At 45.6% G+C, this 26,891-nt stretch overlaps 1 protein-coding gene, 1 long non-coding RNA gene and 2 other non-coding genes across 4 annotated transcripts; 1 reads left to right on the forward strand and 3 right to left on the reverse strand.

Moving 5' to 3' along the window:
- Nucleotides 1–748: 748 nt before the first annotated feature.
- Nucleotides 749–9,518, forward strand: LOC126070399 (L-amino-acid oxidase-like). The gene is made up of 6 exons (XM_049874583.1): nucleotides 749–1,022; nucleotides 1,293–1,405; nucleotides 2,211–2,412; nucleotides 4,193–4,261; nucleotides 6,209–6,345; nucleotides 8,421–9,518. Exons 1-6 carry the CDS (start codon nucleotides 795–797, stop codon nucleotides 9,250–9,252), a joined length of 1,581 nt encoding a protein of 526 aa, XP_049730540.1. The 5' UTR covers nucleotides 749–794; the 3' UTR covers nucleotides 9,253–9,518.
- Nucleotides 9,519–12,347: 2,829 nt separating this feature from the next.
- LOC126062060 (uncharacterized) lies at nucleotides 12,348–17,065 on the reverse strand. Its single transcript, XR_007513959.1, has 3 exons — nucleotides 16,547–17,065; nucleotides 16,305–16,451; nucleotides 12,348–12,766 (listed from the first exon to the last, which is right to left on the reverse strand). It is a non-coding gene; the product is annotated as an uncharacterized LOC126062060 (long non-coding RNA).
- On the reverse strand, nucleotides 16,109–16,180 carry TRNAE-CUC (transfer RNA glutamic acid (anticodon CUC)). The gene has a single exon. It is a non-coding gene; the product is annotated as a tRNA-Glu (tRNA).
- On the reverse strand, nucleotides 16,479–16,584 carry TRNAL-CAA (transfer RNA leucine (anticodon CAA)). The gene is made up of 2 exons: nucleotides 16,547–16,584; nucleotides 16,479–16,524 (listed from the first exon to the last, which is right to left on the reverse strand). It is a non-coding gene; the product is annotated as a tRNA-Leu (tRNA).
- Nucleotides 17,066–26,891: the final 9,826 nt, after the last annotated feature.

The raw sequence follows: 26,891 nt of genomic DNA on the forward strand, positions 1-26,891 counted from the left end.
CTGTTGGAAATGTAGGATCTCCATCTAGCACATTCTTTAACCTCCTTGAGCCTCAACTCTGTTTGGGAAATGAGGCTGTCCAGTTCTAACTAACTCAAGGGTGAAAGGTGGAAGAGCTGATGACTCCCTGGGGTTGGGGAAGTTTGTAGCCTGCCATGCATTTCTCTGATAACTGTTGGCATTATCAAATTATATCTTTATACTCTCCATCCTCAGCCAGGACCTTTCATGGCTGCAGGTCAGTTAGGGTCTTCTCACTGCAACAATCATCCTTCCAGTTGCCTTCTAGTTAACCATGACTCATGGCGACCCCATGTGTGTCAGAGTAGAACTGTGCTCCATAGGGTCTTCAATGGTTGTAATCTTCTGGAAGTAGATTTCAGGCCTTTCTTCTGAGTTAGCAGTTGAGAGCTTAACTGTTTGCACTACCAGGGACTCCAAAACAACCATAGAGATGTCTAGTCTATCAACCCTAAGGGGGAGAAATGAAGACACCCAATGTGATATCTCTCATTGGGCTGAAGGCCAGTGCTTGGGCAGGTGACCAGCCTGGAATGGCTCCCTGAATAGTGACTGTGAGAGGACTCTGAGGGAGTGGCACTAACACTCAGGGGAGCCCAAGGCTGGCAAGCCCCATGACTAAGGTGCCCTCAGGCAGGGGAGGAAGGTGATGCAAAGTGTGGGATATTGCATCACAAGGCCCAGTGACGCAACCTCTCCTCAGAAGGAGCTTTAAGACCATCCTGAGCTTCCTTGATTCCCCAGTCATTTGCCCAACTGCCATCTCCATAGCCATGTGCCCAAGGTGGTTGGCCCTCCTGCTCCTGTTCCTACTAAGCCCAGGCACCCAGGCCTTCTACAGAAAGCTCATCAAGTGCTTTGAGGACCCCCAATATGAAGAGCTGGTGCAGCTGGCAAGAGACGGGCTGGGGCAGACGGTGGAAATGAAGCGAGTAGTGGTGATTGGGGCAGGCATGGCTGGGCTTACTGCTGCCAAGATGCTGCAGGACGCAGGCCACCAGGTATGCTACGGGATGGGGGTTGGGGAGAGTAGGGTCAGCCCCAAGATGGAGGGGAGAGAAAGCTGAGTGGGGCAGGGGGTGGTATTAGGGATCTGGGCAGGTACAGAAGGGCTAGAAGAGCCAGGTAATCTGACAACTAGGTTCTAAATCCTATAACGAGAAGGAAACCTTGGGAAGGGCTATGGGGGCCGGGCCTGCAGGGAGAGAAGAGCAGAGTGTGGAGAGGACATGGCCAGCTTTGTTAAGTCCAGGAACTGACCATCTTTCTAGGTAACTGTCCTGGAGGCCTCAGGGCGTGTGGGTGGCCGAATAGAGACACACAGAGTGCCCGGGGCACAGTGGTATGTGGAACTGGGCGCCATGAGAATCCCTGCCAACCACAGGTAAGGGTTGGGACAGGTGAGGGATGGGTGAGGAAGTGGGGGTGGGTGGGCAGTTAGCATAGGAAGGTCAGAATCATAGACACTGCCTCTGGTTTTGGATCTGCCCTAACTCATAATGTGACTCCACGCCTATCCCTGAACACTTTTTTTTTTTTTCTCCGCAATCCCGCCTGCCTGGAAGACTATTTTAAGATCATGGATGATATTTGGAGTGAGAAAGCACTTTGAAAGGTCAAAAGTGGTCTGCTTTGTAAGGGATCATTGCAATGACTGACCAGAATAACGAAACATCTTTCTGCGGGGAAGGGTATCATTTCTGGGAATCAGAAGCTTGACCTGGGGTTCCCAGAGCTGGCGTGGAGCCTCTGCTGCTGTAAGGGGGACCCCACCTGGAGCACGGGACTGCTGATGTGGCCTCCATGGTGGAGAAGCCCAGGAGGATTCTCCCGTGGTGCCCTTCACTCTGCCTCCAGACAGACCCTAGAGTGGCTGCAGCCTGAAGGCTAGAGATTTCAGGCAAAGTGTCCTGTGGGTGATTAAATGGGGCTAGCGTGAAGGGGCAGCCTGGTGTGGTGTGATCAGAGAAATAGCCCAGGTTCCCTCCGGGCCCCCCACTACCGAGAGACCTCAGGCCGCATCTGTGGATCGAGGCCCAAGGGTAGTTCCAATGGCCCTGGTGAATCTTCAAGGGGCAGTGTGGTCCTCCTTGTCAACTCCTTGCTTACCGGGACTTGGGGAGTGAGCCCCAGGAGGGAGGGCTGACAGCTTCCTGTCCTGCCCCAGCAGTCCCCGGCTTCTCCTGCAGGCTCTCCCGTGAACTTGTCAGAAAGTTTGGGCTGAAACTCCGTGAGTTCTGCCACTCTGACCTCCGGACCTGGGTCCTGATCAATGGGGTGCGGCGGCGGACAGGAGAAGTGCAGGCCAACCCCCACCTGCTGGGCTACACAGTCAGAGCAGATGAGGAGGGGAAGACAGCAGAAGAGCTGTTTGATCAGTCACTGAGGAAGGTGAGTGAAAGCGAAGTGCGGGTTGACCCCAATGTGTGGCCACCACTGTCCATCTGCATAGTCACTACAGGCAAGCCCTCGATCGATGTCACCTCCACCTGTTGCCGTCGATTTGATTCCGACCCATAGCGAGCCTATAGGACAGAGTAGAACTGCCCCATAGGGTTTCAAAGGAGCCTCTGGTGGATTCGAACTGCTGACCTTTTAGTTAGCTGTATCACTTAACCACTGTTCCACCAGGGCTCCACAACCTCAGCTTCCTCAAATTTCTCTCTCATTTCTTTAATCTGGGTGAAGGGACCCCTGCCTCAGACCCTAGGCCCACCCGCATGAGGGCTCGACCATATCAGTGGGTTCTTTCTCCACCCCACCGCTTCTCACACAACTCACCCCGTCTAGCATCTCAAACACACAATCAGCGGTCCTCAGGTCCTCATGCACTCTCAGACCCCCAAATGTCTCCACACGTTACATTGGATACAACTGGTAATGGTGATTGAATTTGCACATAAAATAAACCAAACCAAACCGGTGGAGTCAATTCCAATTCTTAGCGACCCTTTAGGGCAGAGTAGAACTGCCCCATAGGGTTTCCAGGGAGCGGCTGGTGGATTCAAACTGCTGACCTTTTTTGCAGGAGCCTTAGCTCTCAACCACCTTGCCACCATTAAAACCATCAGGGAAACCCAAGTTTAGGGCAGGGTGTTGTAGAAGCCAGATTCTGAATTCAAATGCTGCTCTTTGCACTTCTCTCTGTGTGACCCTGGGCAAGATACACACCCTCTCTGTGCCCCAGTTTTTGTAAAATAATGGTCATTGTGGAGTTTCTCTCCCAGTTTGTTGTGATGATTAAATGAGAGAATGTGTGGAAAGTGATAAGAGCAGTGCCACCGGTGGTGATGGCTAGGATTATAATCATCATCATTATAGATACATGGTGGAGGAGGAAGGCAGCCAGGTCCTGCTGGAACACACATGCTTCCCACCTTCTCTGTCTCGCTGATGTTTACTCAACTTTGAAAACACCTTCATTTTTTCTGACTCCTTGCCCATGGGGACTGTGCTGACAGCCAGGCTTTGTGGGACGGCGACCCTTGTCCAGGTGTATTGGGCTCCCCAGGGAGTATTAGCCAGCCCAACACTGGACCCCTTCACTCCAACCTCCATCAACAGCTCAATGGGACCAGGCTATCAGGCCATCACCGTGGCCTTATTGTTGTTGTTAGTTGCTGTCAAGTCAATTCTGACCCATGGCAACCCCATTTGTGCAGAGTAGAACCTCATTCAATAGGACTTTTAAGGCTTCAACCTTTCAGGAGAAGATCGCTAGGCCTGTCTTTCAAGGTGCCTCTGGATGGGTTCAAACTGCCAACTTTTTGGCTAGTAGTCAAGCAGTTAACCATTTGCACCACCCCGGGGACGCCCATGGCCTTTTTAGGCCAATAGAAATTTGCCTATTCTAGGAACAAGGAGGTAGACTTCCCTGCTCCTAGAGCTCCCGGTTGGATGGGAGAGCCCTAGCCCCTACCATTGCACACCTTGTAGTCTGTCCGCTAGTGGAGGTGATGTTTCTGCCATCAGAACACTCACAGTCTTAGAACCCAGAGAGCTCGGAAAGCAAAGCTCAGACACGTACACAATCTGAAGCAAGTAAATGAGAGCATAGAGCCTGGAAGGGCCGAATGGGCCAGGGGGTGAGGCGTAGGCATTGGGGGGAGCTCAGTTCTGCTGGTGGCACCCTTTGTCTGTGCATCCACCTTCCCTCTTTCCCTGTGCCCAGGTGGTGGAAGAGCTGAAGACAAGTAGCTGCAGCCAGGTGCTGGAGAAGTACGATTCCTTCTCCACCAAGGTCAGTTCCCTGAGATTCCCTCTTCCTGCTGCCCACGCCCCATCCTGTCATGGCTCCCCAGAAATTACAGTGGGACTACCAGCCCCAGTCCCAGGCCTGTAGCAGGAGACAGGGATGTTTAGCCTTAAACTTGGTGTTCCTAGCATGAAAACCTCTCCCAGCCCACAGCCAGAGGAAGGCAGTAGACAGAAGCCACCCCATCTCTGCTCTAAACACTCCCATGGCTCAGGGCACCTTGAAACTAAGACCCAGGTCCTCTGCACTCCCACTCACCTGTGCCAGCCACACTGGCATCTTTGCTGTTTCTTAACTACATCAAGTCCAATCTAGCCTCAGGGCCTTTGCTCTGGCTGTTCATTCTGACTAGAAGTCTCTTCACCCACATACTCACATGGCTGGCCCCCTCTTCTTCTTCAAGAAGGGATGAAGGTAAGGAAGGAAGGGGGAGGGAGTAAGGGAAATAGGAAGAAAGGAAGGAAGAAAAGAAGGGAGGAAGGGAGAAAGGAAGGAAGGAAATCAGCGAAGACCACCCAGATAAGAACAAGCAAAGACTACTTATTTAGAGCTTGTGTAGCAGGAAGTCAGTCACTATTACCGGCATTCGGCAGAGACTCAAAGGCAGTCAGGGGAGCAGGAAAGACTTATAGTGGAAAAAGGGGAAGGTGTCAGGTGTGCACTGATTGAAGGATGTTGACACAGGGAAACTGTTGGCGGGTTAACGAGAAGCAGGGTATCCTCTGTGATTTGTTAGGAGAGCATATTCGGCTTTCTCTGGTTGATCCTAAATTGGAAGTGAGGGCAAAAAAAAAATCAGGGAAGCTGGCAGTTGTCGACAAAGCGCGGACCATTTTGGATCGATTGCTAAAGAGGTTGTGGTTTGGTTTCCTGGACTGGTTGCTGCAGATTATGGACTCAAGTTCTATTTTTATATATGGTCTGAGTAGTCAGTGTGTCAGAAGGAAGAGAGGGAAGGAGACGCGGAAGAAGAGATACAGGTACTTGTAAATACAGTGAGTTAGAGATGACTGTGCCCCTGACCTCAACACACAAACCCTTTCCACTCACTGAGGCTGGGACCCAAAGGACTCTGTCTGGGCCCTGATTGTCCAGGCTGCTGGTCTCCTATTCCAGTGTCCCTCCAATCCTCTTTCTTGTTGTTGCTTTTCCTGGGATGGTGGGGTCTTGTGGTCTTGTCTTCTTGTTTAAAGGAGCATATTGAGTTAAGGGGTTTTACCCAGGCTAGCACTGCACCAGGCCAGTCTTGTTCTTCCTATACCCCAGATGCCCAGGCCCCAAAGCTTTCTGCCCCGGTAAAAAGGGACTAGCTCCACTCAATTTATCTAGGACTTTCCCTCTGCCCCTCCGTTCTGTGCAAATGTGGACTGGTCAATATAACCAACTTTGTTGTGTCCACACTGGCTTTGCCTGGAAGAAGAGAACAGGGGCAGAGGACCGGGTACAGTCTCCAGCCAGACAAGTACACAGGAAGCAAACCTCAGTCACTTGCTGTAGAGTGGTAGTAACGGTGGGTACTCAGATTTCTCCTAGCTTGGTGCGAGAGCACAGCTCTCACAGGGCAGGGCAGAGAAGCCAGTTTGCAGGTGTTTGCAGGTGCACATGAAGACTGGACCTGTTTCCCCAGCTGTAAAATGGGAGTAATAAACTACTTTTAGGATTACATATGAAAATTAAACTGGTGAATTATGCAAAGAGCACAGAATAGGGTCTGCAGATGGGAGTGGCACTGTTAGCTATTTTCCTTGTTATCAGGACTGAAGAGAGCATTTTGACCACTGTCCTCATAGCCCCGTGTGCCAGGCAGGCCCTCAGCAGCCCCATAAGTGCATCTGTGCTCTGTCATTCTACCCTGTCAAGGGGTCACACATCTTCCCCTCCCCCGCCCAAGCATTCTGACCTGCCTGCCTTCTCTCCTTGCACATGTCACAGGAGTACCTGATTAAGGTGGGGAACCTCAGCCGCGGGGCTGTACAGATGATTGGGGACCTGCTGAATGCAGAAGCCGGCTACTATGAGGCCTTCACAGAGACCATGCGTGCTATCATCTCCTTCAGCCAGGAGCCCTGGTGGGAACGGGTAGCAGGGAGGAGGAAGAATGGGCAGGGGTTGGTCAGTTACTAACCAGAGCAGTGGTTATATTATAAATGGTAGGACTAGATAAAATCAGGTGAGAATACCAAAAGAAAACGGGGGCAGGGTGGGGGGAGGAAGTTGGCACTAGAAGCCAGAGATATTCAAATACCAGTGTGCATCAGAATCACCCAGGGATTTGTTAAATACAGATTGCTGGGCCCCACCCCCAGAGTTTCTAATTCCAAAGATCTGGGCGGGGCCTGAGAATTCTCATTTCTAATACTTTCCAGGATATACTGCTGCTGCCTGTCTGGAATGTCCACTTTAAGAACCCTTGGCTATCCCATCAGAAGGCTGCAGAGCTTCTTTGCTCTGGGCCTTGCCTTTTCTCCTGTTACGTAAACAGCTCTGCTCTGAAGGTCTTTGCAGGGGGCGTTGATGTCTTTCAGAGGCACCCACTCTAGGCCCCCAGCCACCAAACCACTGGCCCCTGGCCACAAGTTCTGGGACTGCAAAGATACAGTACACCAGGATATACTCTCCGTTGATATTCATAAGAATGACTTTTACAAAACAGGCTGCAGACATTTAGGAGAGGTCAGGCTGAGGCTGTCAACCCTGAGAGGCTGAGGGGGCAATTCATGTAGTTATTTGCTTGATCCTCTTCTTTCCCCTGTAGTATCCCCCTGACTTCTGCCCAGCATTTTTATTCAGGCTACGACCATTGGCCATGTAGTCAACTCTAATTCATGGCGACCCCATGTATGTCAGAGTAGAACTGTGTTCCATAGGGTTTTCAACAGATGATTCTTTTTCAGAAGTAGGTTGCTAGGCCTTTCTTTTGGGTGGACTGGAACCACCAACTTTCAGAGAGCAGTCAAGCTCCTTAACTATTTGTGCTACCCCAAAAACCAAACTAAACTCATTGCCATCAAGTCTGACTTACAGTGACCCTATAGGACAGAGTAGAACACCCCCTAGGATTTCTAAGAAGCAGCTGGTAGATTTGAACTGCTGACCTTTTCGTTAGCAGCCTTAGATCTTAACCACTGCACCATTAGGACCAGGGACCTTAGTCAGTATAAATCAGTATAAATACAAACCAAGGGCTGCCTTGAAGGGGCGTGAATCCAAAGACAGAGAAGTGGGCGATCATAATAGAACTAAGATTGCATCCATGCTACTAGGCTCTCTCCGAGGGCATTAAAGGAGCTGAGAATGCTGTCAAAGCCTGGGGTCTTTGTCTGCCCAAGGAGCTGGGCATCCTGTCCCTATACATGGAGGTGACCATACACAGGGGCAAGAAAGGAGTGACTGAGGCCCAGTCCACTGTCCATTCTCCAAGCTTGTACTCTCTAGCAAGGGGCTGTGTTGTTGTTAGCTGCCTTTGAGGCAATTTTGATGCATGACGACAGCATGTATGCAGAGCAGAACTAGGCTCCATAGGGCTTTCAAGGCTGTAATCTTTCAGAAGCAGATCGGCTGGCCTTTCTTTTGAGGCAGCTCTGGGTGGGTTCAAATCACCAACCTTTTGGCTAGAAGTCAAGTGTTTAACCATTTTGCACCACCCAGGGACTCCTTGCAAGGGCCTGTACCCTCTTAGGAACTAAAAAAAAAAAAAAAAAAAAAACCCAGTGGCCATGGATTTGATCCCAGTTCATGGCAACCCCTAGTGTGTCAGAGTAGAACTGCGCCCCATGGGGGTTTCAATGGCTGAATTTTTTGGAAGTAGATCGTCAGGCCTTTCTTCCAAAGCACCTCTGGGTGAACTCTAAGCTCCAACCTTTCCATTAGCAGCTGAGCACAGCTGTTTGCATCACCCAGGGACTCCTAGAAGGGATGCCTTTTCTGATTTTCAGCCCAAAGAAGGTGCCTTTCTGTAGTTTCCTGTAGCCGATGGCGACTTTGGCTGGCAAGCCTCCCTGCCAACTGCTTTGCCTCTCTAGCACACAGGGCCAGAACAAAATCATTAGAGAACCAGGCTCCCATCCAGTTCAAACCACCTACTCACTGCATGGCCTTGTCCATTGACTGCTTCCCTCTACCTTCTTTGGCTGCTTATTCTCAGGTTTGACGAAATCGTTGGCGGCTTTGACCAGCTCCCCAGGGCCCTGCATGATGCCCTCTTGCCCGGGACAGTGCAGCTCCACTCATCAGCGGAGAAGGTGGAGGCATCCGGGGATCTCGTCCACGTCACATATCAGACATCTGACCCTCTGCGACCCAAAGAAAGTCTTACTGCAGATTATGTGATTGTGGCTACCACGGCCAAGGCTGCCCGACTCCTCCATTTCCGGCCACCCCTCTCCCCTGGTAAGGAGGACGCACTGCGTTCTGTCCACTACAACAGTGCCACCAAAGTGATCTTGGCCTGCACACAGCGTTTCTGGGAGCAGGATGGCATCTTTGGCTGCAAGTCCACCACTGACCGGCCTGCCCGCTTCATATACTACCCCAACCACGTCTTCCCCAATGGCACAGGAGTCATCCTGGCCTCCTATACCCTGGATGATGACTCTTCGTTCTTCACTTCCATGAACCATGCCCGGATAGTGGATGTCATCCTGGATGACCTGGCTGCAGTCCATGACCGCCCCAAGGAGGAGCTCCAGGCCCTCTGCCCTTACTCCGCGGTCAAGCACTGGAGCCAGGACCCCTATTCCATGGGAGGCTTTGTCTCCTTCACCCCCTACCAGTATGTGGACTATGCCCAGGAACTCGGCCAGCCTGAAGGGCGGGTGCACTTTGCTGGTGAGCACACAAGCCTACCCCACGGCTGGATTGACACCGCCATTAAATCAGGCCTCAGGGCAGCACGGAGCATCCAAGAGGCTGTGGGCTTGGGTTTGACAAAGGGCCGTAGAGACCCGAAGGAGCTCTCCTCCAAAAGTGAGCTATAGCCAACTTCGGAACACTCAGGAAGTAGAGTGATTCCACTCACCTTGGCCCACCAGGAAAATACCAAAAACTCAGTGTCTCACCTTATCTCCACCTTCATCGAAAGATGCCAGACCTAAAGGTGTCATCTAAGGCCAAGAAACAGAGTGACTCTAATACTAGGCATAAAAACCTATTATACCCATGACCTTAGCTTTGTGAGCAATGTCTTGACATTATCAACAACAACATGTGATATAGCGATTAAAACAATAAGGTATTCCTTGAATTTAAGGCTGTTACTAAGTGCTTTATCTACATTCTATGAGACACCCAAATAATTATACAGTTGAGTGTTGAGGTCTACCTTCCAAGGGCCTCATCTGGGGTGCTCCACACTATTATTGCTTTAATCTGAGTCCGGCCACAGCTCTACTTCCCTCCTACACTCTTCCATCTCCTGTGACTATGGATTTTAAACTTAAATACTTAGGTGGAGGCAACTGTGTGACTAGCAACATGCTAGATGCTACTCCATGTCATTACAACAGCCCTGGTGTACTTAATCTAATGTTACCGACTCCATTTTACAGATGAGAAAGGCTGATTTTCAAAGAGGTTAAATAACTCGCCTGAGGTCACAAATGCTGGTAAAAAATGGTTAAAACCTAAATCATCCAACTCCAGATCTTCTCACTTCTTCTATGCCCAGCGGCTCTGTTTTTTTTCTTTTTCGTGTTCCTGAAATAATTAGCAATTAAATTTGGAAACATTCAGCAAAAGGTATGCTGAATGCTTGAATGAGTAAAAGGTCTCAGAATGCACAGGGCCAAGGCTGCATGGCCTGCCTCCAACCCTCCCCCATTCGCCTGGGTTTTCCTTGCCTGATAGCCTTGAGGTGTAAAGAGGCAGACAGATGGAGTTGATACTGATACACATGAGGCCTTTCAAGCAGACAGATACAGAGATTGCTGCACAGACAGATGGGTAAGTTCTAGAGAGGCCCATTATTTGGCAGTGACCTGGCCTGAATTTGGTCCCTAGGGGACCTCTTAGGGGTGAGCAATCACCCAGAGGGCCACGGGAAGAAGCCAGGAGGCTCTAAGGTAAGGAAGGGGACAGTTCATCACCACAAGGCAACAAGGAACCTTTGGGAAGATCTTCTGAACCAGCAGAGAAAGTATCATTCTCTTTGGAGCCTGAAGGTTGGGACAGAACAGCACACTACCGACTCTGTCAGAATCAGAATCAAGCTAGTAAGTTAGCCTGCCACAGTTTAATGGATGCTGGTGGACAACATGAGATTCCTAGATAGGTTGATCCATTCAACATATCCAACATATCCATTGCTGAATGTCTCCAAAGCTAATTGCTAATTAGTTCATGAACAAAATTTCTGAGACACAGGACTTTATTACTTATGGCCCCCAGCAAGTCCCAAGCAGGCAGTGCAGAGGGGCCCAGGTGGACGCTACACGTGTAATGGGCTTCTGTGGCAGCCGAGGAACACTAAGCTCAGAGCATTTACCAAGCTTACTGTTTGTTTGTGGGAAGAGACATTATCTTATCCCTTAGGATTGCTCACTGAAATGCCACCTGAGAAAGAGTGGTCAGGGCCTTGCATTGTTGGCACAGCCAACAGGAATATGCAGGGATACTCAGGGCACATGATGGTTTGCCTCTCCCAACACTGACCTTCCCACACCCCAACTGCCTCCCTACAGAGCAACTCTCTGTAGCAGCCCAACCCCTCGAGGCCATTGGCACACCCATTATCACACTGAATCACACTGCAAGCATGGCATTCACATGGATTAAACAACTGAAATCTGGTCCTGCCTTTGGTGAACTTGGAAATAAGCTTAGGGACTAAGACAAATGTCCAAATAAGTGTGATAAGTTACAGATGATGGCATGTGTCAGTAATAAAATAAGGACCCCGGGATGTCAGAGGTGAGTTTCTTCCTGGATTATACCTACTGGGGCTAATGGTACCCATTAAATAAGGAGTACTTTTTTGGTTTTGGATTTAGTCTTATGTTTTATATTTAATCTTTGATATATTTTGAGTTAATTTTCGTAAAAGTGTAAGCAATGTTTCAAGTAAAGTATTTTTCTACTAATAAATTTTACATGCCTGTGGTAGAAAATTCAGCAAATGCAGGAAATTACAACAAAGAAATTAAAAATTTTTCATAATCCTAGCACTTACAGGAAATCACAGTTCAATTTAGGTGTTTGTCCTTCCCGCTTGTCTTAGTTATCTAGTGCTCCTATAACAGAAATACCACAAGTGGGTGGCTTCAACAAACAGAAATTTATTAGAGGCTAGAAGTCCGAATTCAGGGTGTCAGCTCCAGAGGAAGCCTCTCTCTCTTTGTCAGCTCTGGGAAAAGGTCCTTATCATCAATCTTACCCTGGGTCCAGCAGTGTCTCAGCACAGGGACCCTGGGTCCAAAGGATGTACTCCGCTCCCGGTGCTTCTTTCTTGGTGATATGGAGCCCCTCTCCTCTCTCTTTGATTCTCTCTTTTATATCTCAAAAGAGGTTGACCCAAAATACAACCTAATCCTGTAGATTGACTCCTGCCTCATTAATGTAACTATCTCTAATCCTACCTCATTAACATAAATTAGGATTTAGAACACATAGGATAATCACATGAGATCACAAAATGGTGGACAACCACACAATACTGGGAATCATGGCCTAGCCAAGTTGACACACATTTTGGGGGGATGCAGTTCAATCCATAACACAGCGTTTTCATTTATTTAATTTTTTGTCTTATATATGTGCAGAATCTTCTCGATTTCTTTTGAAGATCAAGGAAGATTTTAAACTGAAACTTGAAGGTTGGGTAGAATTTCATTCTCTTTCTTCTTCATTCTTTGACTGGCCAGTTTTATACATGAGAAAACTAAGACTTAGAATAAATAATTTGCCTTCAGATAGAAACGAAGAGTCAGAATTTGAACCCAGCTCTACTGACCACTAACCTACAGGGTCACTCGCTGTGCTGTTACGTGGCAGGGCTTCCCAGCTCGGGACTAAGCCCTGCCTAGGTACTTGCCTTCTACTGACCAAGAATGACCAGGGAGAGGCTCAGAAGTTCCACATGAACAAAGGTTTATTAGCAGCAGAAAGAAAGTGAAGGCTCAGGAGTAGGGAATAGAGAGGGACCAAGCAATGCTAGCCTCTGTTCCACCAAACAAAGGTTTTTCTGAGGCTTATATGGGTTTGGTGAGGATAATAGAGTAATGAATATTTAGTAGGTTTCTTTCAAGAGGTAGGTACTTCTCAGAATGGCTGGGCATACTAAATTAGGTTGCACTTGCATCTGGAATCTAAGATGGAACCCGTAGTAAAGGCTCCTGGCATTGGATGGCAGCACTTATTATGGGCTGTAGCATCTGCCCAGTCCCCCTGCGGCACCAGTTCGATTCCTGTTGTGGGTACTTGGATCAGGTGGACGTCAACCGTTGGTCACCTTGTGGATATCTGCGCATGCTCCCAGGACCAGATCCAGCAGTCCTTCTGAAAAAATCTCATAAGGGAGTACATTGTTTGTTCTTTCCTTATTGGACATTCCAGGATGGGGGTTTTGCATTAGCCAAACACACAGTATTGTAAGTAAGTTGCAAGTTGCAGGTGTTGCAGGACTCCTTGCCTAGAGGCTCAGTCCCTGTTTCTTCCCTATCTCAGTGCTGTGCTCCAGGAGAGGATTGCAGAGAAGCCAAAGGCTAGGCCACAGTAAGGCAGACCTCTATTCACAAGCCTGGGGATAGTTCTGGAAAGCTGGATTGTAAACCACCGGGGACATAAACATTATGCTAACATATCCCTGGCTTGGGGTTCTAGAAAAAGGGCCCAGGGAAAGATGAATACTTTGAACAACATCAAATTAGACATAAAGGCTCAGAATATTAGAAAAACGTTAAGATAGAACTTAAACAAAATTTATGTTTTTTAGTATAAATATATATTATTTTCCACAGGCATCCCTAGAGAAAAAAATGGGCGATGAAACTAACAAGCAACCCTAGAAGAGAAAATCTGAAAGGTTAGCAAATTAGTAATGACTACTAGTTGCCCTCAAGTCGATTCTGAGTCTTGGTGACCACATGTATGTCAGAGTAGAACTGTGGTCTGTAGGGTTTTCAATGGCTGATTTTTTTAGAAGTAAATCTCTAAGCCTTTCTTCTGAGGTGCCCTTGGGTGGACTTGAACCTTCAACCTTCTGGTCAGCAGCTGAGCACATCAGCTGTTTGTACCATCCAGGGACTACAAATTAGTAAGTAAAGCAATGTAAATTAAAACAATGAGGTATGCCGTATACTGACAAATATGAGAATGCTGGATAAGGCCGATTTGAGACAATTTGGCGAATATTCTTGTTCTGCTGTTGGAGTTTAGCCCTGTGCTATCCAGTATGATAGCCACTAGCCATATGTTACTTCAATTTGAATTAATTAAAATTATAAATCCTGTTCTTCAGTCGAATTAGCAACATTTCAAGTACTCAGCAGCTACATGTGGCTATAGGACATTTGCATCATCACAGAAAGTTCTATTGGCACCACTGATTTAGACTAAGGTAGACTTTCTGGAGCACAAATGGGAACTATTCATCAAAGTAAGATATGCTGAAACTTTTGACCCAGCATACCCATCTCTGGATATGCATTACAGACAAATCCTCACACAGAACAAGTATGGTCATCACAGTATTGCTGTGGTAGTGGACGGGGGTGATAACCCAGCATCCATCCCTGGGGAAGAGATAACTAAACTGAAATGTTTGCCCTTCAGGAAAACCTGGCTGCAGTTAGTAGCAATGCAGTAGGTGACTTCACATACACACAAGGACACGAGGAGAGCTTATCAGTTTAAAGATCAAGATACCCAAATGACTTGTAGTAACCCTATAGGACAGAATACAGCTGCCCCACAGGGTTTCCAAGGAGTGGCTGGTGGATTCAAAATGCCAACCCTATGGTTAGCAGCTGAAGCCTTAAGAGCTATGCCACCAGGGCTCCTTAAAATGGTTAGCAGCTGAAGCCTTAAGAGCTATGCCACCAGGGCTCCTTAAAATAAATACTTCATCAAAAATAGATAGGTAAGGGGCAGCTAGAAGAGTTAGCAAAATGTTGATAACTTTTGAAGCTGGAAGATGGGTACATGAGGGTTCATTATTCTCACTACTTTTGTATATGTTTGAAAATGTAATATAAATTATAAATATATATATATATATTCTAAAGCTTTGAAGCAGGTAACTGGTCCATCCACAGACATACGGAAGCCAGGAGGAGAAACCAATATTGAAAAGGATGCTAAATTTTCTATGTTTAGTTTGAGGTTTGGTGAAGCAGTCAGTGGACAGTTGGGAAAGTGTGGCTGGAAGGTCTCTAGCAGCCAGGGTTGGGGCTGCTAGAGTCATCCATGAGAGCAGAAGGCTGAAGCAAAGGGGCAAAGCCCACCCGCATCCCACATGCCTGCACCGCTCTTCTCCCCAGTCCAAAGTTTCCCCTACTAGGGATACAGTCAGGCAAGGAAGCCAGCCTGGATTCTCAGAAAGTCACTATCACAAAAAAAAAAAAAAGGGGGGGGGGGATGGGGCTGTTCTGGATCAAAGGAGACAGAAAAAGGCATGACAGTCAAGTGCAATGCGAGCACCTTGATGGGATCCTGATTTAAAAAAAAAAAAAAAAAAAAGTCCCTATAAAAGGCATTTGGGAACAATTGGAGAAATTTAAACGTGGACTGGTGCAGGATGATATTATAGAATTCCTGTCAGTTTTCTTAGGCGTGACATGGAGTATTGTCAAAACGTCCTCAACTTTTAGATGGTTAGGAGAAGGGAAAGTATATATGTGTGTGCATGTGCGTATACATATATAAATGTATATATATGGATAGAGAGAGAGAAGCAAACTATTAATAAATGTTGAATCTAGGTAGAGAGAACACCGGTGTACCTGTGGCTCTATTTCAACTGTTCTGAAGTTTTGAAAATTTTCTAATAAAAAAGTAGGCGTTGGGGTGGGGGAGGATAACCTTAATTCTTTCGATAGCAGCAAGATACCATTGTGAGTAACTAAGACCCTCCCTGACCCAACCCTCTAGTCAGCAAGTGCCATTCTAACAGCATTCTGGGCAGTTGAGTTTTTTTTTTTTTTTTTTTTAACCCTGGATTATAATTCCAAGACTAGGCATTTACGGTAGCCGCCGATCAGTCCTTACGGATCGTTCTGTGCTGTCGTCAGAGCTCTTTTCTCCTTTTGATTAAGGTATTGCAAGTAAAAGCCTATTGACTTGTACACAGCCGGCAGTCATAATCAGCAGTAAAGGCCATTTCTGCTAATTACTCTTTGCTAAACCAAAAACCCATTGCCATAAAGTCGATTTTCACTCATAGAGACCCTATAAAACCAAACCAAACCTGCTGCCGTCGAGTCGATTCCGACTCAAAGCGACCCTATAAGGCAGAGTAGAACTGCCCCATAGAGTTTCCAAGGCGCATCTGGCGGATTCCAACCGCTGCTCTTTTAAGTTAGCAGCCACAGCACTTAACCACTACGCCACCAGGGTTTCCAGAGACCCTATAGGACGGAGTAAAACTCCCCATCAAAAAAAAAAACCAAACCCACTGCCGTCGATTGGATACAAACTCCCCATAGGGTTTCCAAAAACCAAACCAAACCCACTGCCCTCGAGTCAATTCCGACTGGTAGCGACTCTATAGGGTTTAACCTACAGAGTTTACAAGGCTGTATGTAAATCTTCACGGAAGCAGACTGCCATAATCTCTCTCCCGCTCTTTGCTGAAGGACATTACCGAGTATATTCTTTTTTTAAGGGGAGAAAAAATAACGTTTCCCTGACCGGGAATCGAACCCGGGCCGCGGCGGTGAGAGCGCCGAATCCTAACCACTAGACCACCAGGGAACACACAACGAAGCCTTTTGCTTTGTGCTAAACTAAATTTATCATCTATGACGTACATTCTGTCTGTGACTATGATTGGATGAATAACCGAAAGATGTCTATTCTCCTTCCCCAACCCAAATACCTCCTTCTTTTCGCTTTTGGGCGCACTTCAGCCGCTAGAGATACGCATAAAGAGACAGCGCAGGACTGCCACGATAGGAGTCTCTAAGTTATGACCGCCTTCCGGGAGAAGAAAATACAAACGGCGGCTGGGAAGGTTTTGAGGTCCCTGAGCGGAGAAAAATAAAAAACGTTGTGTCAGAAGTGGGATTCGAACCCACGCCTCCATTCGGAGACCAGAACGCTCACAAGCAAGGTACGCACCTTGAGTCTGGCGCCTTAGACCACTCGGCCATCCTGACACACGGAAACTGGCTCCCTACCGGAGCTTCTGCTTCCTTGCAGGCTGTTATCCGGCCAGGATGGTAGCCACTAGAGCCATGTGTTCCGCGACTACGGTTCATGTAGTCTTGGTTGTGAAGCTCTGGAAACGCCACGGAAGCCTTGGCAGCAATACAGCTATGACTGGCCAACACCCGCTCTCGTAGTCCGGGGATTGAAACCTTGCTGAAGAGGCGAGAAAACCGGAAGGATTGGTGACAACTGCGTAGGCGCCTGGCCCCTGGAAAAGCAGAAAAATTAGCAGGAAAGGCAAAGTAAAAAAAAAAAAAAGACTCGAAGCCGCTGTGCACCGTCATTGTTATTGGGGTTTTCTGCTAAATTGTTCTCTGTCGGTCCACACAGCTACGATCCGAGATAATGGGGAACCAGAGACAGGCGGAGGGCCAGGTCAAAAGGGTGCGGACCGCAGTTTGGATAAAGGAGAATCAGGTTGTGTTTGCATAAAAAAAAAATAGCAGTTGACAAAAGAGTGAAAAGCCATCGAGTGTGCTTTAGGTTCGAATGGGAAAGCCCTAGTCCCCTCCGCTCCAGAGCAACGCAGGCCTGGCCCTTCAGGTTGGCTATGGATTTCCCCCTGAGACCAGATAACGTACATTCGTTCATTGAGTGAGTCAGTCCTTATTGAGAGTCCACTGGGGATATAGCAGTGAACAGACAAGCATCTTGGGGCTCACTTGATAGTTACGGAAACAGTCAGCATAAACAAAAGGGCCGTGAAGAAAATTAAACGCAGGACAGTGAAATGGTGGAGGAATTCTATTTTTTAGACATGGGTGGTCAAGTAAGGCCTCACTGAGGTGACTGACTGAAACATAATTTTCAAAAAGTAAAATACATGACTCTCACGCATGTATAAAATGCTCATGTGTCAATACTTTATTCAGTTCACTAAAAGGGACCCTGTAAAATGTTATGAGCAGTTCAAAGGAGAATCTGAAGAACAGAGATTTTTTTTTTTTTATAATCCGTCAGCCAAAGGAATGCTGAAAAGAGGTTGCTAATAGATGCAAAAAGGGTTAATACACTAAGGGTGATAAACTGTAAAGTTGGAGGTTATGGTTTCTACTCTGGGTTTTTTTTTTTTTTTTTCCTAAGAGAAATTAATCAGCTGCATCTCTAACAATTTTCATCTGCATTGCTCTCAAACAAGACTCATTTCCATTGCTATCAGTTGTCTACAAATGAACCTCTACCCCTGCAAAAGTGTAAAATAGACAAGTCAATAGAAAGTCAAGCCATGTTGCACACACCAATAGGATCAGATTATCCCCAAAAGGTCTGCTAGACAATGCCAGGCACTGCACTGAGAGGACACCTAGTAATCTCTTTTATCTATTTCTAAATTTTGGATAATTTTTCTTATCACATTGCACCCCTGACATGAAGGGAGGAAATGAGCCTTGGGAGAGGGGGAGGAGTGTTTTCTGTTACCCTCAGGAAAATCTCCTGACTCCTCTGGTGGCCTGCTTGGCCTCCAGGATCTGGATTCTGGTCAGCCTCTAACTTCACCTTACAGTCTCCCATGTGTCCCAGTTAGCTAGCTGCCCTTTCCTCAGCGTAATTGATCTGCCTTCATTTCCTCAGCCTCACCCAGAACTCTGACCCTCAACCAGTGCCTCACCCAGTGCTCTGGCTCTAGCTGAGCCCCTGAAAGATAAAGTCTAGGGATACAACAGAGAATAAAACAAGGTATCTGTCATCAAAAAGCTCACATTCCAGCAGGGAAAGACAGTTAATAAAATAGTTTTATGTCGGGATGATAAGTACTGTGAAGAAAAATAAAACAAAGAAAGGACGTAGCGAGAAAGAGGAACCCTGGTGAGACAATGGTTAAGCGTTCAGTTGCTGACCAAAAGGTTGGTGGTTCAAATCCACCAGCTGCTCTACGGGAGAAAAGATCTGGTGATCTGCTACCTTAAAGATTACAGCTTAGGAAAGCGTATGGGGCAGTTCTGCTGTGTCATATAGGGTCACTATGAATTGGAATTGACTTGATGGCACACAACAACAGAGAGGAATAGGGATGGTTGGGAAGGCCTCTGAGGATGTGCCCTTTGAGCAAAGATTTGCATAAAGTCAGGGAGCCATCATCCAAAATATCTGGGGGAGGAGGGATCCGAGGATAGAGAAGAGCAGATGCAAAGACCAACAAGGGATGCAAAAAGGCCAGCACTACCAGAATTGAATGAGAATGGGAGTGGCCTGGTGCCCACCTTTGGATTGACACCAAGTGAACAAAAGGGATTTGAGTAGAGTTGTGATAAGATCTGAAACCCAGGTGGTGTAGTGGCTAAGAGCTACAACTGTTAACCAAAAGGTCAGCAGTTCTAATCTATAACCAAAAGGTCAGCAGTTCTAATCTACCAGGAGCTCCTTGGAAGCCCTATAGGGCAGTTCTACTCTGACACATGAGATGGCTATGACTCACATAACAACATCTAAATACTAGATTTCCATTTGTGTTTTAATCAGATGTTTCTCTTTTAAACGTCATCCATTTATCCCTTTCAGTGTAGTCATAGTCTCAGTACCCAACTGTTTCCTTAAATATGAACAATTCTGTAATGATATCTTGGAGCTGTTTTATAGTAATTAATTTGTGATACATGTGAAGACCGAAGAATTGATGCCTTTGAGTTGCAGTATTGGTGAAAAATATTCAGTATATCAGGGACTACCAGAAGAACAAACAAATCTATCTTGGAAGAAGTACAGCCAGAGTGCTCCTTGGAAGTGAAGATGACGAGACTTCATCTCACATACTTTGGACATGTATTCAGGAGGGACCAGTCCCTGGAGAAGGACATCATGCTTGGTAAAGTGGGGGGTCAGTGAATAAGAGGAAGACCCTTAATGAGATGGATTGACCCAGTGGCTGCAACAATGGGCTCAGGCATAGCAACCATTGTGAGAATGGCACAGGACCAGGCAGTGTTTCACTCTGTTGCACATAGTGTTGCTATGAATCGGAACAAACTTGAAGGCACCTGACAACAGAAATACATGGGAGTGCCTCAGGGACGTAGCAAGGAGGAACAAAGGGGGCACTTGCTCCTGGGTGCAAGTCCAAGGAGGTGCCAGACGATGCAGGGAATGACATTCTGAGGTATCACAAATGTGAAAGGTGTCTGACTGAGGCAGCAGGACAAAAGAGGGGGAAGGCTTTTCTGCTGACCAATCACCGCTATCAAAGTTTGTTCATCTTGAAGTTGGGGGAAGGGTGCAACTTAGAGATGGCCCCTGGGTGCTCTAATGGGGGGGTGCAATTTAGAGATTATCCTTGGGGGCTCATTACCTTTGCTATGCCCCTGATTAAACTATTCCAAGCAGTCTAATCCCAAATAACTTGTTTTCTCATAAAATGCATTTGTTTGTTTGTTTAATAGTGTTTTAGAGCAAATCAGTTTTTTCATTAAACAGTCAATATGCATATTGTTTTGTGACGTTGGTTGTCAACCCCTCAAAATGTCAACCCTCTCCCTTTCTCGACCTCGTGTTTCCTGACCCTTCCTGCTTTCTCGCCTTTGCTTTGGGCTGGTGTGCCCATTTAGTCTCATATACGTGGTTGAACTACGTGTGTTATTTGTTTTATAGGCCTGTCTAATCTTTGGCTGAGGGTGAACCTCAGGAGTGACTTCAGCACTGAGTTAAAAAGGTGTTTGGGGGCCATACTCCTGGGGTTTCTCCAGTCTCTGTCAAACCAGTAAGTCTGGGGTTTTTTGTGAGTTTGAATTTTGTTCTACATTTTTCTCCAGCTCTGTCCAGGACCCTCTATTGTGATCTCTGTCTAAGAAGTCGGTGGTGGTAGCCGGGCACCGTACAGTTGTTGTGGACTCAGCCTGGTGGAGGCTGTGGTAGTTGTGGTCTGTTAGTCCTTTGGATTAACCTTTGCCTTGTGTCTTTGGTCTTCTTCATTCTCCGTTGCTCCAGACAGGGTAGGACCAGTAGATGTGTCTTAGATGGCTGCTCACAAGCTTTTAAGACCCCAGACGCTACTCACCAAAGTAGGATTCGGAATATCTTCTTTTTAAACTATGATATACCAATTGAGTTAGATGTCCCCCAAGACCATGGTCCCCAGACCTCAGCCCTGTAACTTGATCCCTCAGGGAGTTTCGATGTGTCTGTGAAGCTTCTGTGACTTTGCCTCAGTGAAGTTGTGCTGACTTCCCCAGCATTGTGTACTGCCTTACCCTTCACCAAAGTTACCACTTATCTATTGTCTTATTAGTGTTTTTTCCTCCCCACCCCTCACCTCCTGTGTAATCGTCAAAGATTTTTTCTGTGTGTAAACCTTTTCTTAAGTTTTTCTAATAGTTGCCTCATACAGTATTTGTCCTTTTGTGATTGTCTTATTTCACTTAGCATAATGCCCTCCAGATTCATCCATGTTGTGAGATGTTTCACAGACTAGTCATCTTTCTTTATTGCTGTGTAGTATTCCATTATGTGTGTGTACCATAGTTTGTTTATCCATCTATCTGTTGATGGGCACTTTGGCTGTTTCTGAGATAGGGAAGAAACAGGGACTGAGCCCCTAGGCGAGGAGTCCCGAAGCACCTGCAACTTGCAACTTCAATACTATGTGTTTGGCTAATGACATAAAACTCCCATCCTGGAATGTGCGATAAGAAAAGAACAAACAATGTACTCCCTTATAAGATGTTTTTCAGAACGACCAGCCCGATCTGGTCCCTGGAGCATGCACAGATATCCACAACGTGACCAACGGTTGACTTTCACCTGATGCAAGTACCCACGACAGGAATCGAACTGGTGCCACAGGGGGACTGGGCAGGTGCAATACCCCATAATAAGTCCTGCCACCCAGTCCCAGGAGCCTTTTCTATGGGTTCCATTTTGTATTTCAGATGCACACACAGCCTAATTTAGTATGCACCGCCATTCTGAGAAGTACCCACCCCTTGAAAGAAACCTACTAAATATTCATTACTTTATTACCCTCGCCAAACCCAAATAAGCCCCAGAAAAACCTTTGTTTTGGGGAACAGAGGCTAGTGTTGCTTGGTCCCTCTCTGTTCCCCGCTTGTGAGCCTTCACTTTCTTCCTGCTACTAATAAACCTTTGTTCATGTGGAACCTCTAAGCCTCTCCTGGTCATTCTTGATCAGTAGAAGGCAAGAACCTAGGCAGGGCTTAGTCCCAAGCTGGGAAGCCTTGCTCTGCAACATTTCCATCTTTTTGCTATTGAGAATAATGCTGCATAAAATGTAATTTTTTAAAGTAATTGAAATAACTGTTACTGTGAATAGGACAGAAAGGCAGTCTATAAGAGTACTAAGTTTTCTAGACTGAAAAAGCTACCTCCTTTCAGCTTAGTTTAGTACCAATATCAGCTATCCTAGAAAACTGGACATTTTAAATTCTTTGTGGGAACCACAGTACAGTCCTCCTTTGGTGCCGTCACTGCATTGGGAAGGACCTTTTCAAAGGCTGCTGATCAACAATATGGTTACTAAAGTGAAAGGAAAGCAAAACAAAAAAACCCAACCATATGGTTATCAGAGTGGAAGGAAAACGAAAACAAAACATAAAACCAAGCTGGAAGCATGAATCCAGCTTGGGTTTTGTTTGGTTTTGTTTTTCTCCTTCCACTTTAATAGCCATATGGTTGATCAGCAGCACTTGAAAAGGTCCTTCCCAATGTGGTGATAGCCTGTGTTTTCTCCAAAACACCTTTATGTAGACTGAATCTCCTGGTCTATAGGGGTGGCAGATTTCTTCTGACAGGTCCTTATGATTTTAAGTTTCAGGGTTTCTAAGGGAGAGAAAGAGGTCCTTTTAAGTATTGACCATGATTATGAGAAGACTCAGTTAAATCAGGCAGAGGACAGGGCTTCAGACCCAAATTCATGGGTCTGATGAACAATGGGAGAGCTCCCATGCTTGCTTACAGGAGTTCTAGTTTTTTAACAAGGCTAGTAGTAAAGTTCTAGCCTAAGTTGCTGAATATCAGTCAATTTCAAAAGAGAAAAAAAAAAATTTAAGACAGGTTTATCCACTCTATTTGTCCAGAAGGCAGCCCTGGTGGCATAGTGGTTAAGTGCGACGGTTGCTAACGAAGAGGTCGACAGTTTGAATCCGCCAGGTGCTCCTTGGAAACTCTATCGGGTAGTTCTACTCTGTTCTGTAGGGTCGCTATGAGTCGGAATCGACTTGACAGCATTTGGTTTGGTTTTTTGGTTATTTGTCCAGAATAAAGCCATCCACAGGGAAGCCGTCAAGTGAAACAGACTAGCGAATTGAAGTCAGCCAGACACAGGGTTGAAAGAACAGAAATGTTTATTCACTGTTTGCAAACTGGGAAGCAGGCAGGGTCTCATGACCTAAGGCTACCAGCTCCCTGAACCGGGTCAGATTTGCTCCTTTCATAGGAAGCGACATTCTTATACTTGAACAGTGAGGGGAGGATCTTCAGTCTTATGATGCTTGCATAGTCTACACAATTTTAAGGATGAGTTTTTGCACACAGCTCTAAAAATACTGCACACAGCCCTAAACAATGGCAACAGTTCACTACTGCCACCCCAGGAAGGTCATACAGCGAGTAGATTCAGAATCAGTGCACCTCCACCTCGGCCTCTTACCAGGAGAGGTGAAGAAACCTGGGGATTCCACCAATCATGGTGAAGTGCTGTAAAAGTTGTAACAGAAATGTAGCAAGAGTAGGCTTTTCTGAAAAACAACTCTTATGAGATGGTTAATAAACCTTAATAACCCTTTCATGAGTGCCTGCTTCAAGAGGACTGAAGATGATAGTGTGTATGATATCTTATCGGAAACTGAAAACATTTACATAATTCCTGGACAACAGTGGACACAAAATAACTTCCTCTCTCTGATTTAACATGTTCTGGTATCCCCAAAGTGGAAATTATGTATTCTAAAAGAGCATTTACACCATTGCCTGAGCACCTGTTTTTGAAAAGGGGAAGACTTTATGCCACCCAGACATCAAACACACCATAAACATAAACAATTCCTTATCTTCCACAGATGTTACTGCAAGTAGCGGATTGGAGCCACCTGCCAGAAAGCCAATACTGAGACAGGAGGAGGTAAGCAGCAAGAGGGCTTTATTGAACACTGGTATTCAAGAGACAGAGGGGGTTAAAGTTCTCTCAAATTCTAATTCTAAAGAGCTAGCAGGAGGGTTTTATAGGGGGAAGGCCAGGGTTACCTAATGTTTTGGGGAACGTAGCCCACAGATGGTCTTATATATCACAAAACAACTACCAGAAACTCTTTATTAAACTAAAGATATGCATGCATGTCAGACATCTGGACTCTAATCAGTATGTTTGTAACAGGCTGAAAAAACTCACATTAAGAATCTCTCGGCTAGTAAAACTCTTCTGTCAACTCTACTCTGGCTGAGATAGGGAGCAAGAAAGTTGTAGATTAAAAATGTCAGGCAGCCTTTCTGACGTTTTGTAGGCTGAAGGTCATTTCTCAAGAGAACAAAAAAAGAGAGGAGAGACCAAGGCCACAGGAGCTGAGAGAGCTCCACACCCCTTTGGAAGAGACCGGTGTAGCTGGTGCAATAAAAAAATGTTTTTAGAGATTACTTAAAGCATCATTACGGTGTTAGTTATGTCAAGCTCTCAATCACCCATTGTGAATAGGAGAACACATGTTGTAAGGTATTAGATGTTTGTTAAGAGGGGAACAGCCTGCTCAGCCATATCTTGAACAGAAGCTGTGCCATTTTCTAAAGACTAGAGATTAATCACGGCTTATACAGCTATATTAAAACAAATGAGAAAATACATTCTCTCTAATATTAAAACACTAGAGAAAATGTATTTTCTCTACTTCATAGACCTTAATTCTGTGAAATCCGACTGTCACCAGGTTCCTGGTAGAGTTGGTTGGGGAAAGCCTCCTGCACTTGCTTGGGAGCACCCTATAAAGAATTCTGTTGACAAACGGTCCATCTTTGTAATGTTTTGAATAGTTTCATCTTTCTGGAAGGCTTAGTAAAAGTCCAGTACCTTTAAAAATTCCTCTCTTACTCAGGTGTTTTGTTTTTTACACAACAACACTTAACCAAGCAAATAGGGCTTTTGGTACAATAACTATTTTGTTAGTTAACTCCCATACTCCAGTATAATACTATCACCTGTCTTAGTTATCTAGGGCTACTATGATAGAAATACCAGAGTGGGTGACTATAACAAACAGAAATTTATTTTCTCACAGTTTAGGAATCTAGAAGTCTGAATTCAAGACACCAGCTCTAGGGGAAGGATTTCTCTGTCAGCTCTGGGAGAGAGAATGTTCTTGTCCTTTTTCAGCTTTTATTCCTCAGTTCCTTGGCGATCCTCATGCGGCATGTGCCATCTTTCTCCATCTGTGCTTCCTTGCTTCTGTGCCTAATCTTCTCCTTTTATATCTCAAAAGTGATTGGTTTACATGATCTTAGCAATCGATGCAGAAAAGGCATTTGACAAAAAAAAAAAAAAAATTTTTTTTAACACCCATTCATGATAAAAACTCTCAGCAAAATAGGAATAGAAGGAAAATTCCTCAACATAATAAAGGGCATTTATACAAGGCCAACAGCCAACATCATCCTAAATGGAGAGAGCCTGAAAGCATTTCCCTTGAGAACGGAAACTAGACAAGGATGCCCTTTATCATGGCTCTTATTCAACATTGTGCTGGAGGTCCTAGCCAGAGCAATTAGGCTAGACAAAGAAATAAAGGGCAGCCAGATTGGCAAGGAAGAAGTAAAATTATCTCTATTTGCAGATGACATGATCTTATACACAGAAAACCCTAAGGAAGCCTCAAGAAAACTACTGAAACTAATAGAAGGGTTTGGCAGAGTTTCAGGTTACAAGATAAACATACAAAAATCACTTGGATTCCTCTACATCAACAAAAAGAACATCGAAGAGGAAATCACCAAATCAATACCATTCACAGTAGCCCCCAAGAAGATAAAATACTTAGGAATAAATCTTACGAAAGATGTGAAAGACCTATACAAAGAAAACTACAAAGTACTACTGCAAGAAACTAAGAGACCTACATAAGTGGAAAAACATACCTTGTTCATGGATAGGAAGACTTAACATAGTAAAAATGTCTATTCTACCAAAAGCCATCTATATATACAATGCACTTTCGATCCAAGTTCCAACGACATTTTTTAATGTGATGGAGAAACAAATCACCAACTTCATATGGAAGGGAAAGAAGCCCCGGATAAGTAAAGCATTATTGAAAAAGAAGAACAAAGTGGGAGGCCTCACTCTACCTGATTTTAGAACATATTGTACAGCCACAGTAGTCAAAACAGCCTGGTACTGGTACAACAACAGGCACATAGACCAATGGAACAGAATTGAGAACCCGGATATAAATCCATCCACATATGAGCAGCTGATATTTGACAAAGGCCCAGTGTCAGTTAATTGGGGAAGAGATACTCTCTTTAACAAATGGTGCTGGCATAAGTGGATATCCATTTGCAAAAAATGAAACAGGACCCATACTTCACACCATGCACAAAAACTAACTGCAGATGGATCAAAGACCTAAACATAAAGACAAAAATGATAAAGATCATGGAAGAAAAAATAGGGATAACATTAGGAACCCTAATACAAGGCATAAACAGAATACAAAACATTACTAAAAATGACGAAGAGAAACCAGATAACGGGGAGCTCCTAAAAATCAAACACCTATGCTCATCTAAAGACTTCACCAAAAGAGTAAAAAGACCACCTACACACTGGGAAAAAATTTTCAGCTATGACATCTCCGACCAGCGCCTGATCTCTAAAATCTATATGATTCTGCTAAAACTCAACCGCAAAAAGACAAACAACCCAAGTAAAAACTGGGCAAAGGATAGGAACATGCCCTTCACTAAAGAAGATATTCAGGTGGCTAACAGATACATGAGAAAATGCTCTCGATCATTAGCCATTAAAAAAATGCAAATTAAAACTATGATGAGATTCCATGTCACGCCAACAAGGCTGGCACTAATCCAAAAATACAAAATAATAAATGTTGGAGAGGCTGCGGAGAGATTGGAACTCTTATACACTGCTGGTGGGAATGTCAAATGGTACAACCACTTGGAAATCAATCTGGCGTTTCCTTAAAAAGCTAGAAATAGAACTATCATGTGACCCAGAAATCCCACTCCTCGGAATATAGCCTAGAGAAATAAGAGCCTTTACACAAACAGATATATGCACACCCATGTTTATTGCAGCTCTGTTTAC

The sequence above is a fragment of the Elephas maximus genome, chromosome 2, assembly GCF_024166365.1.
Source record: "Elephas maximus indicus isolate mEleMax1 chromosome 2, mEleMax1 primary haplotype, whole genome shotgun sequence".
In the NCBI taxonomy this organism is placed as follows: domain Eukaryota; kingdom Metazoa; phylum Chordata; class Mammalia; order Proboscidea; family Elephantidae; genus Elephas; species Elephas maximus.

Excerpts from the sequence above, each read along its gene's own strand:
- LOC126070399 (XM_049874583.1), top strand. The coding sequence starts at position 795 with ATGTGCCCAAGGTGGTTGGCCCTCCTGCTCCTGTTCCTACTAAGCCCA. Across the intron at positions 4,262-6,208 it reads ACGATTCCTTCTCCACCAAG|GAGTACCTGATTAAGGTGGG; the intron begins GTCAGTTCCCTG and ends CACATGTCACAG. Across the intron at positions 6,346-8,420 it reads TCCTTCAGCCAGGAGCCCTG|GTTTGACGAAATCGTTGGCG; the intron begins GTGGGAACGGGT and ends GCTTATTCTCAG.